We start from the raw sequence: 21,144 nt of genomic DNA on the forward strand, positions 1-21,144 counted from the left end.
CATGAAAGAAAGAATGGATGCTAGTTTAAAGTCCTCACTGATCTTCTGATTTCAGCCTAACTGATGACGACTGTGAGGACTCCCTAGGTTTCTCTGCCAGCCCTCCCATCCCCAAAATACAGGATGCACCTTAACCTGTTATCATCCTTAGAAGCCTGCAGTCAGCTGGGGAGAAGGGGTTCTGCCTCCTTCTCAGCCCACTCCACCCCTGCCCCGCAGCTCTCTGCAGCCTTTCTCTGCCCTCCAATGAGCTCTTTCTTGCTTTAGATCCAGCCTGGGTACATAACTCAAAACTACAGCCAGCACATGTGGCCCACCTCTCCTCCTAGGACTCTACTGTGTCAGGGGGAGTGCAGAACTACCCCTTTCAAGGGCTTACTTCCACTTCAGACTTCATCCCCACATGGTGCTTAGTCAGAGGCCCTGTGATGGTGATCTCTGCTCCTCTTGAGCAACTGGCCAAAGTGATAGTCCCCAGGCATTAAGTGGGCTCCATTGTTCCATCTGTTGGCTGGGTTTTCTACTATGCTGTGCCCTCTAGCAGGAGCCCAGACACAGTGCCAGCATAGCCCTCCAGATCTCTGTGGTGGCCTCCCTGTGGCCTCCTGTCTTGCCTGCTCTGTATCCAGGGCTCAAGTGGTAGTCTTATAGTCCTGCGCAAGGACCCATCACTTTCATGAAAGGAATCAGGAGTCAAATGTAGTGTGCTGTCCCCGCCCATCAGCACATTTGGAGCAGTTGTCCTGAAGCTGCCTGACCTCCTGGGAGCACGCCTTCATTTTCCTATTCCTTTATGCTGATTGAAATGCTAAAACCTTCCCATTTGCCTCCCGTGAAGCACTCCTGCCCACGTTCAGGCCTCACGGCCTTGCTGGACCACCGAGAGGTTTTCAGGCTGCATTGAAACCCATCAGCTGTCCTTTCCTGGCACCACAGCAAACCTATGAAAAGCCCGACAGTGTCATTTCTTGGCTTCCAAGAGCCAGGTGGAGGTGCTCCATTAGCAAAGGGAACATCCTCCATGCCCACAGGCTCACCTACCCATGCCCCCTTCCTGCCCATACTTCAGCTAAGGAGGAAGCCTTTCACCTCTCTTGCCAGCCTTGTCTGCCAGGCCCTTGCTCAGGCAACCTTCATTTCTGGACTCTTCCCTCATCCATGTCTTCAGCCCTTCCCTGACTCATATTCTTCCTGTAAGATCCAGCCACTGTAGTCCGCCTCAGGGAGTCATGGCTGCAGCTGCGTGGCTGCACCCTCCCTCCCCGGCTGGAACACCACGATAACATGGCTACCTGCCGAGCTTGAAAATGACAGGGCTAACTTGCTGACTCATACTGCTTCCAAGTCCTTGGGAGAATTCTGCAAGGCCTGTCTGTTTTAGTGGCACTTTACAAATGAGAAACTGAGGCCGAGAGAGTCAGGGAGGTCGGAGAGCATTTAACCTAGGTGTGGAATGTTCTCAATACCCCACGTATCCTCCGTGGTTAGATTGTATCGTACTGAAACCACAAGAACATCCCTTAAGTTTCCTTTCTCTCTGTGTTGATTTTTTTTTTCAAACTGGAATAACTAAAATAACAACAACAACAAGAATAACAGGATGAGTCTTACCTTCAAGGATATGCCATCACTTAAATGGCAGAGATTTTTTTCTTTATTTGTGGCACATAGGACAACATTACATTTTAAAGCCACCAGTTCTAGTTTTGATGAAATCCAACGCACACACCACTTTTAGGTATACACCAAATGGCTTTCCTGGCAGGCCTTGATCAACCAAATATCTGCTTGATCATCTCCGGAGATGGAGAACTCACTAGCCAGTTACTCTGACTTACAGTCGTGAAAGGCAAGCATTCCAGCACTGGGCCACATCCCCAGATCTTTTTGGATTTTTTTGAGGCAGGGTCAAATGAAAATGCCTGGTTAGTTGGAACACAGTCTTTGGCTTAATCGGGCCTTGAACTTGAGAACCCTCCCAAGTAGCTTGCACTAAAAGACCTAACTTTCATACCTTTCCATTGGACATGACCCCATCCTCCAGAGCAATCCAGAATGAACATCTGGCACCCCCAGACCTCTACAAATTATTCTTTGTGTGGATACTGTGTATCCTATGCTGGAGACAGGGACCACAACCCTCTAAGGGATCTTGATTCTTATCAGGGCTTTATCACGTGAATTTCCTCCCCCGGAATTTATAATGCTATTAACAGACCACACGACTTGTGGCTCGTGTTTTAGGCTTTGCCAGTGAAACATCGGTGCACTTTTCTCACCAGTGAGGACTTCCTAGCTGTTGCATTTGGTCTTGGTTTCTGTTCTGACTGTGGGCTAGGTCCACTCCCCGTTAATCACACAGGTGACACCAAAGCAGCCACCAAGAGGAACTCTTAAAAAAAGACTTTCACTGGGGGCTGGAGAAATGGCTCGGTGGTTAAGAACGCTGGTATGGTCCCAGAGCACCCAGGTTTAGTTCCCAGCACCCACCCGGCAGCTCACCCCCATCTGTAACTCCAGTCCCAGGGTATCACAGTGCCCTCTTCTGGCCTCTTCAGGTACTATGCACACATGGTATACACACACACATGCAGGCAAACACATCTACATGCATAAGACACATTTTAAAAACATTTTCAACACCCCCTCCACAGACTCCCTGCCTTCCCTGTCAATGGTCATTTTTTATGCCCCCCACTTTGCCCATTCCTAGAGGACTCCCTCACACGCCTGTGATAAATACAATGAAGCGCTGTGCTCCACTTTTGGCACCGAAAATCATATCCTAAACATCTTTCTGCATTTCTCAGTAATGTCATTATACTTTTAAATGGCCGTGTAAATCCATTAGGCAGAGATGCCATAACTTTCCCAGCCATTCCCCAATTGTTGGACGTTTTTACAGTTCCCAATTCTTCATCATTATAAATAATGCTGAGACCAAGATGCTCGTGCACAGAACTTTCTTCTGCTGCTGAATTATTTCTGTAGGATTTGTTCCCAGGAGGGAGATGAGATTACTGGGTCAACTGCTACGAGCACTTTATGACTCCCAATATATGGCTGTCAGGTTATGGTCCCGCAGGACTCATTTACATCACCACCACCAACCAACCACCAGGACCAGTGTGTCCCATCTTTTTTTTTTTTTTTTTTTTTTGCAACTGTCCCAGTATTATACCAACTCTCAAAAGTTTGAGGGGCAGTTTAGTTTTATAGGCGATACGATGCTATTTTCATTTTTTTCCCCCTTTGGAGGTGCTGGGGATGAAACTCAGTGCTTCTCATAGGCTAGGCAAGCTCTTTAGTGACTGAGCCACATGCCCAGCCCTGAAGCCGTTTCAATCTTTGATAACTAAGGGACCTTGTGGCTTTCCTGGGTCTTGGCTCTCGCTGGCTCTGGCTCCTCAGCTGCCTTGAGTATAAACTCATCCACAGGAGAACTCACTCAGTTTACTGAGAAGCCGCCATGGGCTCTACGGCAGACCGATGGATGGGCATACACGTTTGTTCTTGCAGCGTTCGGTTTGTGACGGTCCCTGTGAGGAACACCTGAAAGCCAACAAGCCTATGGTGCGGACTTATTGTTGTCACTGTCCATCTGTAACAAGGGAGTCGAAGGAGACTGGATGAGTTGCTGGTGATCACGAGTTACTTGGGGTTGGGTGTAGAGGAGACGTGGTTGTCTATTTTCTCCCCAACCCCTCAAAGCTCCAACCATGATGGTCTATAAAGCTTCTGGCTATTGGTGGCCTGAGGACGGAGAAGGCAAAGATCCCAAGACTAAGAACATGGTTTGGGGAGCAAAGACATCCTACACAGAGGTGGTCTCCTGGATTGGGATTCAGCAGGGACTAGGAGAGTTTGTGGGAGTCAGGAGAGGGGACCTGGCATGACCGAAGGATGAGAAAACCGCCTGTTTTCTCCAAAGGCTTGCCAGTGGCCTGCGTGGCAGGAAGAGGAAGGGATGTACGGGAGGCCAATGACTGACAGCGTTGACGGATGACAATGACTGTCAAGGCGTTGACTGACAGCCAGGTAGGGCTCAGAGCGAGTCGCTCTTTATGTCACGCATGCCCCGTGCTGCAACCGCGCGCTCACAGTGGAGAGCAGACGAAGGAGGCTACTACTCAGTTTGTACTCCACCTCCTGAGCCACGTGCTCAAGGGGCCAATCTGCCCAAGAGCATCGTGTGCCCAGATACACAGGGATCCAGGTCAGGAGAGGCATGCACTGGCTACTACTGCAGGGCCCCAGCTGCGTGCTAAGGAGTGATGACAGCGGGGACAACAGAAAGTAGGTGACAGTCCTTGCCTTTGAAGAACCACAAGGCTGACCAAAGGTTTTGACAAAGGAAAAGATTTTTTTTTTTTCCTTTTCTACTCACGAAGCACACCACGACCTGTTGCCATAGTCTCCTTGGACAGGGAAACTGCCATGGGTCACACGTCAGGTTAGGTTGCTCCCCACAGCCTGCCACACTCCTTCAGAAGGAAGAAAGGGTTACCCTCCTCTATGGGAGGAGCTGAGAGGTTCAGTGTCCTGCCGGAGGACACACAGCAGAGACGGGGCATAGTCATGGGAACTTCGATCTCCTTGGAACCAGCCAGGGGTGGGTGCAGGCTCCCCCGAATGGTGCAGAGCTAGCCTTGGCTGCACGGTGACTCTGCACCCGTGCATCAACTATGAACCCTCCCCACACCCCACAGAGAAGGGCCCTGCCACCTCTGCCCTGCGGACATGCTGTGCACAGGACTTCAGCCTCGTCTCCCTGTTGGTAGGAGAGAAATCCAGGCAGTGAGCCCCATCCGGGTGAGTCCGGGGTCTCTGTTCTTTATCCACCTCAGGGTTCTCAGTTCTCAGGGCGCCACAAAAGGAGGGGCTGCTTCTGCATCCGAGGACCTCAACGCCCTCTGGGAGGCTGTCTGGGGCAGAAAGCCGTGTTGAATGGGTGAATGAGAGAAGGGGGACAGGGGAGCATGGGACACAATGCCACCATTGACATATGTTCCCTCCGTCAGCACTAGCCCCTCTGAGTCCCCTCACATAATGACATAGGTATGACTGGGCCTCACGTAATGACATAGACATGATTGGGACAGGGCCAGAGCTACCAGGGTTATCTCATGAGAGCCACACCAAGCGTGTCAGCACGGTTCACGAAGAACTCGCTTGGGTTTACGGAGGATGTAATTTAAAAAAAAAAAAAATCATCCCAACCCCCAACTTGGGAAGAAGTGCTACACATTTTGTCTAAAGGTCATGCCTCTCGTGTATTAATTTGCTAATCTGAAGCCCTGATTAAGAGGAATGTTTCTGCTCTCAAGGCAGAGCCGTGGGGGATGGAGTCGGGTACGTAAAAAAACAAATGCACATTGGACTCCTGGTGCTGAAGAAATGGACGCTGGTCACCTCTGCCCCTGAGGAGCCTGTGCCCTGCTGCTCTGGCCCAGAGTGACCTGAATGGAGCAAATTGCATATTCAGAATGCATATCCATGTAGTACCAAATGGCTTCCATTAGCCCAATTTCAAGACATCTCGATAATGCCCCAGAACCGGAATTTCTTTCAGGACCAGGAAATTGTCTGAGAGACCGGAGCCCCTGGGGAGGGGAATGGGTTATCTAATTGCAAGAAAAAGGAAAGTGGAGGGATTTAAGGCTCTAATGTCCTGGGATTAGCTCTGAACCCCAGCTTTCCCGCGAGCCCAGTGGCACTGTCAAGTCACCTTCAACCTCCTCGTCTCCAGGAGACACGGAAGCACATGCTGTCCCCAGGCTTGCTTTCACAGGACTGCCATGTCCAACTGTCCAACTACCCCGGGATGAAGGGCAGAAGTGCCACAGCTGACCCCCCCCATTCCCCAGGAGCAGAAGCACACCCTGCTGTGATCCCTTGTGAAGCGGCACCTCTTCCTCACCCTTTCCCTTTGGGGAGGATGAAGAAGGGCTAGGAGTGTACTGCACACTGTGACAAGGAGACGCCAATGCGAAATCAATGGTTGCATACAGTAGTTGCTCAATTAATGCTAGAACATCTACCACAAGCCGTATGTGCCGCCAGCCCCGGTAAGCTTAGATTTTCAAGTGAAGTAGGGAGTTATGTGGGATGTAGAACATCTGTTTATCTGTGAACTTTGTGATTAATTATATAAGAAAAGGTCAGTGTTAGGCAGTGTGTGTGTGTGTGTGTGTGTGTGTGTGTGTGTGTGTGTGCGTGCGTGCGTTCCTGCCTGTCTGCCTGTCTAGAGCTCCAAACTTCTAGGGCCTAATGCATTTGCCATGAGACCCTTGGTTCAAAAGCCAGCATCAAGCCCTGAAGAAAGATACCCCAGTGACACCGATGTGCTGGCCTTGCCCTCACTCCTCACTGGCTTCAGGGTGTAGACCATAGAGACGGGACTTCATCAGGGGCCAGTGGGCATGCTTCCAGTTGGGGCTAGGAGCCCTGGCTGCAAACCATTCCACTTCTCAGGAGAAGCCAGTCAGGCTCTAAGAGCAGAACGGCTGGATAGAGGGTTTCTTTAAGCAAACACCTGGACCAAGGGTTTCATGTAAATCCAGGAGTTAGGAAACAGGGAGAGGCTGGGACCGGGTTCTGTGGGACTGGCATGTGTCTTCTGTCTCCTGAAGAATTTCAGTCAAAGTTAGGTCAGGATGAGGGCGGCTGCACCAGGGAGCTGACAAGTGAGAATCGACAATATGGCAGGCCCTGGGCTGAGTGTCTTCGGTGGCATTTGGATCTATGTGACCTTGCCTTTCCCTTAATTATCAGGGCAGCTCTACAAAGCTAAGCGTTCTTTATCTGAAATGTCTGAGATGAAAAATGTTGTCAAATTTTGGCTGTTTTACAGGTTTGGGGATGTTTCTGTATACCTACGAGAGACCTTGGGGGGGAGAGGGGGGAGAACCAGAGTCAGAAGGTAATTAATTTGAAGCGGTATTTTTGGAGTGTCTGAGCTTTGGCAATGACCTGTCCCATGACATCGAGTGTGGAATTTCAACCCGTGGTGTCAGTTTGGTACTTCATAAAGTCTTGCACTTTGGAGCCTTCCAGATCGTCAGCTTAACCGGCTCCACCTGAAGCTAGGGAGGGAGCATGCCTAGCCCGTGGAGTGCCTGCCACACACCTGTGGACCTCAGTTCAGATGCCCAGAACCCACGTACTAAATGAATGTCGTAGTAAAACTCTGCAGTTCCAGGTGTTTACCGCAGGAGCTGAGCGGTGAAGACAAAAGAAAGCAGTGGACACCGGAGGTGGGAGAGCCTGGTGTATGCTCCAGCCAAAAAGAGTCAAGACTCCAACAAGGAGGAGGAAGAGGTCCGACACCCGAGGTTGTCCCCTGATTGTGACACATGCACTTACACTCACACACTTGAACACACACACTCACACACACACACACACACAAAGATATTTTAAAACAAACACTCCTCTCATCATACATGGCTGGCCATAGCAGAGAAATGGGTGAGCTGTTCAAGTGCAGGGCCAGGAGGCGCAGGGTTCCAGGTATGCAGAAATATAAGCCCAAGCCCTTCAGCCTTGCACTGTGCCCCCTCGCCCATGTGGTTGCCAGGGAGGTTAACTGTTCTTCATCCTGCCAGCTTCCAGGGGGAGGTAACTCCACTGTCGAATACATTGAACTGACCCAGGCCCATCGATAAACGAACTTGTCTTCACCAAGTTTCCGAGTGTCTATAGGAGATTTATGGGAAGGAGCCTGTATTTGGATTACATTGGCGTTCTATTTATCCTTTCCTTCCTCCTTACTAGAGATTGAACCCTGGGCCTCTTTACATCCTGGGAATTTGCTATACCACTGAGCTACACACAAAATCCTCCTTTATTTTTGTTTTTTTAATTTGATAAATTTCCCAGACTGGCCTGGAATTCACTCTGAAGCCCACCCAAGCTTAAACGTGGAGATCCTCCTGCCTCAGCCATTACGGTGTAGGGACTGCAAGGCCTGCAAGCAGGCTGGCTCCTCACTCGAAAGTCTGATATGCTCACATTGTCAGTGCTCAGCTTGGAAGGGAAACAAACAGCCTCACGCCATCCTTGAGAGCCTTGTGGGAGATGCTGGGAAATGTGAGGCCTGGGGTGAGAGAATAAATTGATACTTACAGGGCAGCGAGGCCAGAGGCATCTGGAGGACACTCTGGATCACACTGAGGAAGATCCAGGCTTTGCACCTTCAGGAACTGACACAGAGACCATCTCTGTCATGCAGGGAGCGAGTCATAGACTTGAAGACAAATGTCACTCGCCTCCCCGGGAATTCAGAATAAGAAGCAAAAAATTATACAAACGATCAGAATGAAAGCTTGGGGAGTGGCCTCTATTGGTCAAGTACAAAGACCTCAGTTCGATCCCCCAAACCTATGTAAAAAGCTGACTTAGTGTATGCTTGGAATCCTAGCATGGGAGATGCAGGAACAGAAGGACCCCTGGGGTTCACTAGCCCATGCTAGTGAGAGGCTCTGCCTCAAAAACCAAGAGGAGTCGAGGCTGAGAAACAATACATGTATCTACACACACGCACACACACATACACACGTATACATACACACACAAGAATATGATGAACCTCTAAACGAATATTTATCTGATTTTGGCATAAAGAAAAAAAGGTCTTTCTCATCACAGCACCCATAATAGATGTCACACACACACAAAAAAAGGTTTGGCTTTTTTTAATTAAAATTTTAAATTAGTGACATATAAATTAAAACTGCTCCACATCAAAAGGAAAGCCACCACATTAATATCCTTAATATGCAAAAGAGATAAGAAACATACTAACAGCCCCAATGGAGAAGTAAGCAAAAACTGGGACAGGCAATTTAGAAAATGATCCACAAATGGCCAGTAAGTGGCGACAGGTGTTCCACCTTCTCCATCATCAAAGAGATGCAAATTGTCACCGCAAATGAGATTTCATTCTCTGCCCATTTGAATCAATGAAACTGATTTAAACCTCACTAGCACTTGGGGTGGGCTAGGTGAGGGGGACGCAGGCCTGAGCCCGCCACGCTTGCCACTGCAAACGTGCGCGGCTCTAACCTTTCCAGGGACACCCCGGAACTGTGCACCAGAGCGTAAAGCCTGCAGACTCTTTGGCTGAGCAATTGGCCTTCCAAGAATTCATCTTAGGAAGATAATTAGAGGCCTTAAGTTGTGTAAACACGGTTGTTCTTCATCTGAATGTGAGCTGAAGACTTGCCCGGTTAGACAATTGTGGTGTGTGCAAGCCCCCTCGGCTCCCTTTCTAATGGATGTTAGGAAGGGCGGAGGAGGGTTTCCTTTTATTAACAGGCTAAGCTTGTTAGCCAGATTACACAATCGAGTCTATAGATGATCCCACGTGTGCATGTGCGTGGGCACGTGGTGTCCACACTGGCAGGACGGAGCTGGGGCTGGACCTGGACATAGAGCAGGACAGGGGCGGAGCTGGAAGGAGGAAGAGGGAGGGCAGGAGGAGGAGTCCTGGAAATGATTTTCAGATTTGGGGCTGGAAATGAAGGTTCTAGATGAAGCAAATTAAGATGCAGACTATTAAATACAATTTGAATTTTAGCAACAGATAAAATAATTTTGGTCTAGGGATGGGGAGTCTGGCTCTGTTGGAGAGTACTTGCTTTGCAAACACAAAGTGTAATCCCCAGAATCCTTATTTAAAAAAAAAAAAAAAAAAAGGCCAGGTGTGGTGGCACAGGCTTATAATTGCAGTGTTGGGAAGGCAGAGACGGTGGATTGGTGCTTCCACGGAGCTCTCTGGCCAGCCAGTTTAGCCTGCTTGGTGATCTCCAGGACAGTGAGAGACACCATGTCATCAAGCAAGATGAATGGCTCCTCGGGAACAGCACACAGGATTGTCTTCCAGCTTCCACAAGCATGTGCACTCATATATGAGCATACCTGCACGCCCATGAACATACAAGATGTTTTAGTTCAAATCTGTCCTATAAAGACCCTGGGATGTACCAACATTGAAAATTATTTCAATGTTTAGTATCAACTTTATTTTTTTTTCTGGTGACCCTCACTGGACTTGGGAGCACATTTGTTGACTCTGGGGTGGCCCAGGTCATCCAGGAAGGACATGGGGCAGCCTTCCCGTGTCCTCCTGTTTCTATCTTAGCTCCAATCCTCTTACCTGAGAAACAGACTTTAGCCTCTCCTTCACTCAGAATTTTGCCAGGGCTCAGAGTGCAAGACAGGAGTCTTTTGTGACAGAAGAGTGTCATTAAATTCTATGGCCATCAAGTCCCCTTAAGCTGCACACCCGTGCCCATCCCCTCCCCGCCTTGGCTTAGCTGGTTACATCTGTAAGATGGAGATAGGAAGGCCTGGCTGCGGAGTTGTCGTGGGAGATTAGAGGAAAAAATGTATGCAAAGTGCCTGGCATACAGTCAGTGCTCAATACACGCTGATCCTCTTCCCTCTGGTCCACACTCAGCCCACGCTCCTTTCCCTGGGGATTACATGCTGAGCACCCTTCTCCTCTGCGAGCTTGGGGAGCGGCATTTGATCTCTGCCTTGAAGTGGCTGCTGACACTTCACCTACCTTCACCTTCCTCACAAATCCCCAGCAGTTCAGTTCCTTATCTTCACATTCCACACCCTGGGTGGGGCGGGGGGAGGAAGGGAGGATCAGACTTGCTTTGATAGCAGACAGGCAGCTTGGATGCCAGCCAAGAGGAGCCACTGGGAGCAGCGCCCTGATTGCCATTTGGAAATAGAGCAGGTGTAAGGATGGAGAACAGGATGGAGTCCTGGTGGGCGGGGGGCCTCCCAGGCTGGACGGGGTGCTCTTCTAGAATCTGGGAGTCACGGCATCATCATTAGAAGAGGATCTGGGGTCTGCCTGAAGGCTAATGTGTGGGGTGCTCCCTTGATAGAGCAGTGTGACCAGGGTTAATGGCACAGGTGTTTCCCTGAAGCCTTAATGAAGGTGAGGCCCCAGATAAACATTTAGAAGATGGGATGAACTGGGACACCATGAGGACAAAGGGCTGGGACCCCCGTGTCTGTCACTCTTAGAGTTTATGCAATACCGCTTTCTTGTCTCCAACTCAAGGACCGAAACACAATCTCTCCAAAGCCACACACTGTGGAGGGAGCTATAACCAGGAGCTTAAGACAGTAATGCTGGGAGAAATGTGCGGAAAGAAAAGCCCTTACACATTGCTGGTGGAAACGCAGGGTCTCACAGCAGGACAGGAGTCTTCTGTGACAGGAGAGTGTCCTATCATTAAAACCCCTGACCATCCAGTCCCCTGAGGCTGCACACCGGTGCCCGTCCCCACTCCACCTTGGCATAGCTGGTTCCATCTGCAAGATGGAGATAGCAAGGCCTGGCTGAAGAGCTGTATAAAGATCAGCATGGGGGTTTCTTACAAAGCTAAAATGCAGCTACCATATGACCCAGCTGTGGCATTCTTAATGAGTCTTTGCCCAAAGGATGCCAAGTCAGACTGTGGCAGAGGCACCAGGACATTTGTGCTTAGTGTGGCTCTACTTACAACAGCCAAGCTTGGGACCAGCCGAGATACCAAGGACACACGCATGGGTGAAGAAAATACGGCATGTATCCACGATGGTTTATTGGGTCACAAAGACTAAGGGAACTGATGGAATTGGACAGTTTGACTGGGAGCTGGCTTAGGAAGTAAAGAGCATGCCCCGCAAGCATGAGGACATGAGTTTGAGGCCCAGCACCAACAACCTCACCCATATAAGCAGCCAGGCATGGGCAACATGCTTATAATTCCAAAGCTAGAGAGGTTGGCGCAGATTACTCCCTGGGGCTCTCTAGCCAGCCAATTTATATTCTAGTTTGCAAGCCCCATGTGCCAGTACACTGAAAACAAAACAAAACAAAACAAAAACACCAAGCAAACAAACAGGGTATATAGCTCCTGAGGAAGAACGCCCAAAGTTGACCTTTGACCTCCACATGCATGCACACACATGCATGTGCACCAAACACAAATATGTACCTATACACATGTCACACACAGAGACACTCACACTCACACACACACACAAACACACACTATGAAAAATGAAAGTACAAGGGGGATGCTTTGGGAGGAAAAAGACTAACAGTAAAAAGGAAGAAAATGGAAGATGACTATGGTAAAAAATGTGATACTTTAAAGTATGTCGTTATGAGATCCATTCCTTTGTATGTGAGTATACATTACTGAAGAAAATAAGAAGAAGCTCTGAAAGAGGCTTCTCTCAAGGAAGAAGCCTGAGACACAAACACGGGGGCTGTTTGGTTGCAGGGCCAGGTGAAGGTTGTTGCAAAAGATCTGATCCCACTGTGAACACCCGGACTGTGAACTGTAAACACCTGTCTTTTGTTTGGTGTGGTTGAGCCCTCACCCACATCTTTAATCCAAGAACGTTCTCTTGATTGTAAACCTGCGGTTGTGGTGTGGTTCACCCAGCCCTAGCACACACCTTTAATCCGAGAGCTTTCTGTTCACAGGATTTAATAAAGTTAACCCTAGAAACCAGCAAGAAGCCAGCCAACAGGGAACAGTGAGCTTTTTGAGCTCTTTGGATTTTGACTTTTTCCTCCTGGGCTGTCAGGTGAGCTAGCAGGCCTTTCTCTCCTGGGCTAAGAGCTGAGCTAGCAAGCTTTCGGCCCTGGGCTTTTGGCTTTGGGCTTGTTGGCTTTTTCCTTCTGGGACGTGAGCTGAGTAGGAAGGTCAGCTGGGTGCTTTCTTTCTCTGCCTCTCTGAGACGGCATTTGGCTTCCTGCGTCTTCATTGGTAAAACTGAATGATTTGGGATTTTTTTTTTCTATAAAAAGAAACAGGGTGGCCAAGCTCTCAGACTTGGTAATGGGAGCAGCTCGTCACGTTTTTAAACAGGCATCTCAGGAGCCCTCAGGTGAAAGGCGTGTGTCTTTGTCAAGAGCCACTCAGGTAATGTGGAGGTTCAGGGCTGAGGTGAGGTGGGCAGTCAGGACAGGGACCCTCAGTCATGGTGGGTGGGGTCAGGGCACGATCATCTCAGAGCCCTCGGTTAAAGGCCTGCGCAACTTAGTGGGGAACCTTCCCAGGAGTGTGTGCCCTGAGATCTTTCAAGAGGTCCTCAATGGATCCAGTTGCCGCATCAACTGCCTCCCTGTCCCTCCCGCAGCTGGGTCACCCTGGACCAGGGGTGAGACCTGACCCACTCTGACTGGGGTACGCCTGGCCTTTTGGACAGTGGTAGGCTTGACTTCTGTGCTGCTACAGCTTCATTCAGGAGCGCATCACTAACACTTTAAGTTCTTAAAGGTGAGGAAGAGAGGCTTTGGAGTAATTGGCATGCTTTATTGGGGTGTTATGTCATCGCTGTTATTAATTATCATGAACAGTCTTAAAATACGCCTATTAATGACTGCAACACAAAATAGCAGTTCAGGTCTTAGCCAAGAGCGGCATAATTACCTATTAATGAGATGTAAATTTCCCAAGGATATGACAGAGATGTACAAGAACCACCTTCTAAACTAACATAATAAAGTTAATAATAATAATAGTGTATAATCTGAAGATATTAGTGTTAATTTGAATTCTGACACTGTCTTTAAACAGACCAAGAGAAGCAGAAATCATTTGCACAGCTCAAGCCAAGAAGCCCTAATCCACACTGTTAAGGAAAAATGAACTATCCTCCCACTAACGTGATCCGGACTCTTTGCCATCGCCGTGTTGAGCTCTCTGCTACTTATTTACTTTTACTTACAATTTATAGCTCTTCTTTTCAAAACCAATCTGAGCCACCTCATCGAAACAAATGCAATACAGAACAGCGTTCAGAAACTGAAAACACCCCGAAACCAGTTGAACAGGGCACAGAAGATATCCCCAGGCCTTTTTGAGAAACTAGGACAGCTGGCCTCTACAATCCGAGAGTCCAGGAAGGGGTAACTGTAGGAACTGAGTTACTGCCTATTAACTAGTATCATGCAGGCGCAGGCTCAGATCTGCAGCCCTATTGTCCTGAGCAGAAGGGGCCCAGACCTGCCTGTGGCTATGACAGCACTCCAAGCTCCTGCAGTCCCACTGGGAGACACCTACCTTCATAGCTGGCACGAAAGCCCTGGGCACTGACTGCATAGTCACTGATAAGGATCAGGGACAAGGTGCTGGCAGCACTGACGATGGTGGCTGGTAGCTGAAAGCCGGTGAGCCTGAAAGACAAAGAGGTTTGACCTCGTGAGGAAATCGCACATCTTTTTTTTTATTATTAAATTTTTATTTTTTATATTAATTACAATCTGCATATCTCTTAAGGATTCGTTGAGTATCTGCCGGATGCACAGTAGAGATCTAAACAGAAGCAATGTCAGAGTTTGGATAGGGCCAGTGTGTTGAATGAAGGCCGGGTCCTCAGCGTAGTACTGGGAAGTGGAAGAACCTTTAGGAGGTTGTGCTGGCTGCTCTTATATCAACTTGACACACAAACTAGAGTTACCCAAGAGGAGGGAACCACAACTGAGAAAATGCCTCCATACGCACTTTCTTAATTAGCAATGGAGGGGGGGAGGGCCCAGCCCATTTTGGGTGGTGCAGTCCCTGGGCTGGTAGTCCTAGGTTCTGTAAGAAAGCAGGCTGAGCAAGCCAGGGGAACAAGCCGTGGGCAACACCCCTTCACGGCCTCTGCACCAGCTCCTGCCTCCAGGTCCCTGCCCTGTTTGAGTTCCTGTCCTGACTTCCTTTGGTGATGGACAGCAATGTGGAAGTGTGAGCCGAATAAACCCTTTCCTCCCCAGCTTGCTTTTTGTCCATGGTGTCTCACTGCAGCAATAGAAACACTAAGACAGACATGGAGCTTGGTGGGGGAAAGTAGGTCACTGGCTGTGCTTTTGAAGGTGGTGTTAGGACTCTGTCCCCACTGCCATCAGCCCCATGGCCTCACATGTGTTAGGCAAACACTCTACCGCCTACCCATAACACATACACTCTCTTTCTCTGCTTCCTGCCTGCTCTAAGATGAACAGCTTTTCTTTGCAGCCACAGTATGCAGCCCCAAATCAACAAGGGCACAACTGGCCATGGACTGAAATGTCCAAAACTATGAACCAAAATAAACCTTTCCCCTTTTTAGGTTGATCGGTTTAGACATGTCGTGACAGTAACACAAAGCTGACTAACAATGAGAGAAATAGGAAAGGAGCCCAAACTAGAGGCACAAAGAGAAAGTTCAAGGGCAAAGTGATCTCCAGTGGAAGGACCGGAAACAGTATCTTCTGACACAGAAAAATGGCAGGGCAACTCCACAAGGCCAAGGCCAGGTCCCTGAGTGGGAGTCCTGCTTCCTGAGCTGGTAGTTTTTTTCTTCCTTTTTCTGGTTTCATCTCCTAGTTTCTCCCTTTCTGGCAGAGGTCCTTTGAAGGCCTGAGAGGAATCCATGATGGATTTACAACTGACAGCTGCTCTCAGACAAGATTTGTTCACCTACTGAGAAAAACACATCTGACTCCTAGGAGCAGGGTGTGGATGTCTCTTATGATTGTTTATTTTTAAAAGGAACATCTACCATTTTATAAAAAAATAAGTGCTTATTAATAAAAGAAGAAGAAAGCAGAAAAGATAAAGGGCCCAATACAATCTAGCAATCATTTTGACAGCTGACATACAAAAAGATGCAAGGATCACCAGGTGAGACCATAATTCCATGAAATAACTTCACAGGAATGGAATCGTGCTGGGCGTGCTTTTAATGGGAAAAAATGTTTATGTTTTGTTTCTAAAATTTACATTGGAAGAAATGCTCAGGTTAAAAACAAAGGCACTGCCGAGTCTCAGGTGATAAGTGCTTAGCACTGAGGCATTTTTAAGTTCTTCTAAGGCTTAGAGTATGACAGTGGACACCTATAGTGACACTTGCCTTATAATGCCTAGCACTCAGGGGCTGAGACAGGAGAATCATACTTCAGAGCCAGCCTGGAGTGTGTGTGTGTGTGTGTGTGTGTGTGTGTGTGTGTGTGTGTGTACGCACGCGATTTATCTATGAGTACTGAACACCAGAGAACACATTCAGGACACATTTTCCCACCATGGGGCATCTGCGCATGACAGCTCCCACCTGAGACCTAACTGTGCACAGGCTGGTGTGAAATTGCTCAGTCTCTTCTTCATCTTTGCCCTTCAAGCCCTTGTTGGGACTCCCCCTGCCTCCTCTCATGCCCTTGAAGGCACTGGGAGCGAATTCAGTGTTCACTTTCAACCTTGGTTTTTAGGTAGGCTGGGACATCTGTGGAGACTCAGTTCCGCTCAGTGAATCCCACTGGTGTGTATCATCTTGACATGTAAGGTGTCACATGAAGAGCTTTGGGCTCCCACAAGTCAGAGCACATATCTGTAAATACCAACTGTGAAAAGTCCCACGCTGGATGACACCTCCCACTACCTCAATCTTGTAAGATTAATGTTAATTTTAAAATAAACTCAATTGAATGGGAAGAAAAGGTGATCGTGGGTGAGAAAATACATTTCAGTGTGTCAGTGCATAAAGGCATCTAACAAGGCTTTCCTACCTCACTCCATATTTACATTCCCAAGACACATGTACACACAAATGCACACATGTACACACACATACATGCATGCACACATGTACATACATAAATGCACACACATACAGATGCACACACAGCTATGTACACATGCACACATACATACATGTACTGCAAACAGTCTTTTTTATCACCTATATTACAAGGAAACAGAATTTTAGAAGCCTGTAAGGAGGAGAATGGTTCTTCTCAGAAGGCTCGGCTTGGAGACCTTCTTTTGCCTCTTCCTGTCCTCCATTCTGCCAGGGAGCTATCCACACAGCGCAGAGTTCTGACTTATACCTATCTTCCCATCCGCTTCGGACCTGTCCTCACACCATCTCTCGCCTTCACGGACTGGTTCAAGGTGTGGAGAGGAGGACAGAGCTGACATCACCCTAGCATGGCCACCCTGACTCCTTCGTTTGGTATAAGCCAAAGACCCTGAAAGCCTCTCATTTTTGGATCTTAAATCAGCAAAATGTAAGCTCTGGACTACCAGGGGTCTTTCATGTTAGCAGAGCAAATGGTATCGCCTCAGAGGTAAAGTGAGCAGTGGGGCGGGAGACAGGCCTGACCACACACAGTGCTGCCAGACCGGTCAGGCTCCACCCACGTGAAGATGCTGCTCCTCAGGGCCTACCTACACACATCGGTGCCTCTTCCTTCTCTCCTTTGGTTTTGTCTGAAGCCAGGCTGACCTGAGCGTCTACCTCTTAAAATTGATTAAGTGCAGATACAGCCTGGTACCCCGGAGGCCTTAAATATCTACTGGATGAACTACATGAAAATTAAAAGTGTGCGTCCATGCGTGTGCTTGTGTGTGTGTGAGAGGGAGACAAAAGCAACAGTACAGGGGTAAAGAGAATACATAAACTGGAGATTGCACAAACCATACATAGCTAGGGGACTGCTTACAAATCAGTAAGTGAGAAGGTGAAGACAAGGACAAAGACACACAAACCCTGAAGGGTGATCAAAATAAAACAACAACAACAAAAAAAAAAAAACAGTGTTGGGGAGACAGCTGGAGGGGTAAAGCACAGGGTTTGAATGCACAATCATCCTGGGTTCTGTCTTCAGACACCAGGCTGAAAGTGGAAAGCGCTGGGCACGGCTGGCATGTGCTCTCAATCCCGGCAATGGGGAGACAGAGATCTAGGATCCCTGGAGCTGACTGGCCAGCCATCCTAGTCTACATGGTGAACTCTGGGCCAGTGAGGGACTTTGTTTCAAAAAATAAAAGCTTGCTGCCCAAGTTTGGGGACCTGAATGCAGATTCCCAGCACCCCTTGTAAAAGCTGGGCACAGATGGCCGTGTCTATAGTTCCCTTGTTGGGAAGCAGAAGCAAGAAGATCTTGGGCTTTTGCTGGCCAGCCAGGCTAGCCAGTCAGGGAGTTCCGGGTTCAGGGAAACCCCAACTGAACAATTAAGTAGAGCGGGCTGGAGAGGTGGCTTGCTGAGGGAGAGCACTGGCTGCCCCAGGCGAGGACTCAAGTTCAATTCCCAGCACCCACACGATGCCTCACAACCGTCTGTCTGTTACTCCAGGTTCAGGGAGGGTGGTACTCTCTTCTGTGCCGGGTGCACAAACATACATGCAGGCAAAACGCCCACATGTGTGAAATAAGATGATAAACTTAAAAAAAACAATTAAAAACGAATGATGGTGAGTGATAGAGGGAGACAGCTGATAGCAACCTCTGGCCTCCAGATGCGTGCACGTGAGCAGGTACATCCACGTGTGCACACACATACATCCAACACTCAAGCGGATTAGCACATTGTGGAACTAAACCCCCAAACACTGAGCGCAAGCACCTGCGCACGCGCACAAATCCAAAATTAAAAAAAGAAAAAAGAAGAAACCTATGAAGATCACATCTAGAGATTCACTCTTCATTTATTGGATTGGCAGATATTCGGAGTTGGCAAGGTTTAAGGAAGCGCAGTTTTGCAGTTATTAAAATAAGAGCCATGACTACAGAAGACACACTCTCCACAAATTAAATGAAAATGATCAGTTACCTAAAAAGCACACATTTCCATACCTTTGCCAATTCGATTAACCTTACACTGTTTATGCAAATTGAGCTGGTAACCTTCAAACTCACTAAAAGGGAAGGGCTGGAGAGGCAGCTCCGTGGTGAAAAGCTATATTGCCCTTTGAGAAAAGACCAGGGTTCAGTTCCTAGCACCCACTCCAGGAGGCTCACAAGTGCCTGTAATTTCAGCTCCCAGGGATCCATCACCCTCTTCTGACCTCTGCTGGCTCCCTCACACACAGAACATCACACATACATATGAATAAAAATAACAAAATAAGCCTTTTTCTTAAAGGAGACTCTTTCAAAAGGAATATGCAGTATTAAGATTCAGTGGAGAATCCTACTAATTGTATCAAGACAAATGAACCCCAATTCTACAGGGCACAATCTCTTCCAAACAATTTAAAGGGGAAAAACCCTTCCACACTCCTACGATAAGGCCAGTACTCCCATACCACCAAAGACGGGGCAAATAATGAAAATCAAAGACCAGCAACATCCTATGTGCACATCAGCCCCCAAATCCTAAGCACACTCTGAGCAAAGGCAATTCCACAGCACACAAGGGTAATCAGACACCATGATCAAAGGCAGGGGGAAGGGGAATACTCTACGAAGGCAAGGCTGCTTCAGAATTTGAAAACAAATCATCAGCACTGCCATATTGACAGGCTAAAAGCAAAACATTTGTTCGCCATATCAGCTGGTGTAAAAAAAAAAGCATTTGACAAAAATTCAACATCTGTATGACATATGTTTATATACGATATATATTTGTGTGTATATATGCACACAAACACATATATACATTCATACACATATATACATATGCCACATGTACACACACACATACACACACACACACACACACACATATTCGGAAGCTACAAACAGAGAGAAACTTTTTCCAACTTTGTGAAAACCATTTGCAACATGCCCAGTTGGTGCCATTGAGTGGTATGAGACTGCATGTTTTCCCCTAGGATTAAAAGCAAGGAAAGGACAGAACAACCCAACTAGACAATCAGAAAAATAAAGATTCATTTACCAAAAAGGATATATGGATGGCAAATGAGCATGAAAAGATGGGGAATATCTTAGCAATCCAAGAAAATGCAAAAATCAGACACCATGCGAACTAACCTACTATGCTTATTTCCTACACCAATATAATCCCTGAGTATATCCTAAATGGTTTTATTATACCCACAGATAGGTGTAACTCTCACACCTTGCCAAAGAAAATTCCCTCTCCAGCAGATGGTGATTATTGCAGAGACCCGAAACTGTTCAAAATGCAGAGAACAGCATGGTGGCCAATCCCAGCTGAGAAAGCACAACACAACCCCCACAGCTGAAGCTTAGGGCGACTCCGCAGAGCGAGCAGGAAGACTGTAAGATATACAGGGTCAGGACGGCTGGCGAAAAGCAGTGCCTTCCAACAGCGGTGCCCTTGAAACCTCAGCAGCATGACTGCCTTAAAAAGACATGCCTAAGGACAACATCAGGCCAGTGTGGAGGAGAGAAATTTCCCAAGGTCTCACTCCTCGACGAAGATCTGGGGCAACCAACAACTGCCAAAAGAGGGAGAATCTGTTTTCTCCAGGGGTGACCATCCTGGCAGGTTATCCAATCCCATGTGGCCAGCTCTAAACACATGAGCAACACTAAATGAATGTGTGTGTGTGTATGAATGCATGCATATATGTGCCTGTACACACACACCTATAACAACATCAATCGAGGAAGAGGTCATGAATTTGAAAGGGAGAGGGAGGGAGGGGAGGCTCGTGAAGGATGGAGCAGGGAGAGGGATGGTGGGGGTGATGTTAAGTACGATGCTCACGTGTGAAATTCCCCAAATAAAAAGTAAAAAGACCCAGTGAGATGTGAGTGCTATGTATTCACATAACTAAAATAAGACCATAGCTTTACGTGATGCTGGTGATGGCATAGGGCGACTGCTGATGGAAATGTAAAAATACGCCGATACTCTGAGAAGAGTCCAGCAGTTTCTCAAAAGAAAACACTCCCACGTACTAATTGGTACTAATTGCACAGTGCAGCAACTACATCGCTGGACATCCATCTCAGAGACGTGAATTTATTTATTTATTTCTCTATTTCTCTATTTATTTATTTAGGTTTTTCAAGACAGGGTTTCTCTCCGTAGCTTTGCCTGTACTGGACTCCCTTCGTAGACCAAGCTGGCCTCGAACTCACAGAGATCTGTCTGCCTCTGCCTTCCCTAGTGCTGGGATTATAGGTATGTGACAACAAGCCCAAGTGAGAACTTATTTCCACACAAAAACCTGTGTGTGGCTGTCCACAGGAGCTCTGCTCCTAATGACTCAATTCTGGAAACAAGCCTAATGTCCCATAGTAACAGAGGCCCGGTTAAACAGCCTGCACTAGGCCCCCACGGAATGCTGCCCAGCCATAGAAGGGAATGAGAAACAGACCTGGAGCACAGTGGGCACATGCCCACTACATCAGGCTCAGTGGAAAATGAAGGGACCCCCAAAGGA

General features: G+C 47.9%; 1 protein-coding gene across 3 annotated transcripts in view; it reads right to left on the bottom strand.

The window, feature by feature from the left end:
• The window catches only part of Csmd2 (CUB and Sushi multiple domains 2), a 550,287-nt gene that overhangs the window by 410,471 nt on the left and 118,672 nt on the right, over positions 1-21,144 (bottom strand). For all 3 annotated transcript variants that reach the window (XM_060379514.1, XM_060379513.1, XM_060379515.1), the window contains exon 3: positions 14,088-14,200. In XM_060379514.1, coding sequence (XP_060235497.1) covers positions 14,088-14,200 — 113 coding nt within the window. The remainder of the gene's footprint in view (positions 1-14,087; positions 14,201-21,144) is intronic.

The sequence above is a fragment of the Meriones unguiculatus genome, chromosome 3 (genome assembly GCF_030254825.1).
Source record: "Meriones unguiculatus strain TT.TT164.6M chromosome 3, Bangor_MerUng_6.1, whole genome shotgun sequence".
Classification (NCBI taxonomy): domain Eukaryota; kingdom Metazoa; phylum Chordata; class Mammalia; order Rodentia; family Muridae; genus Meriones; species Meriones unguiculatus.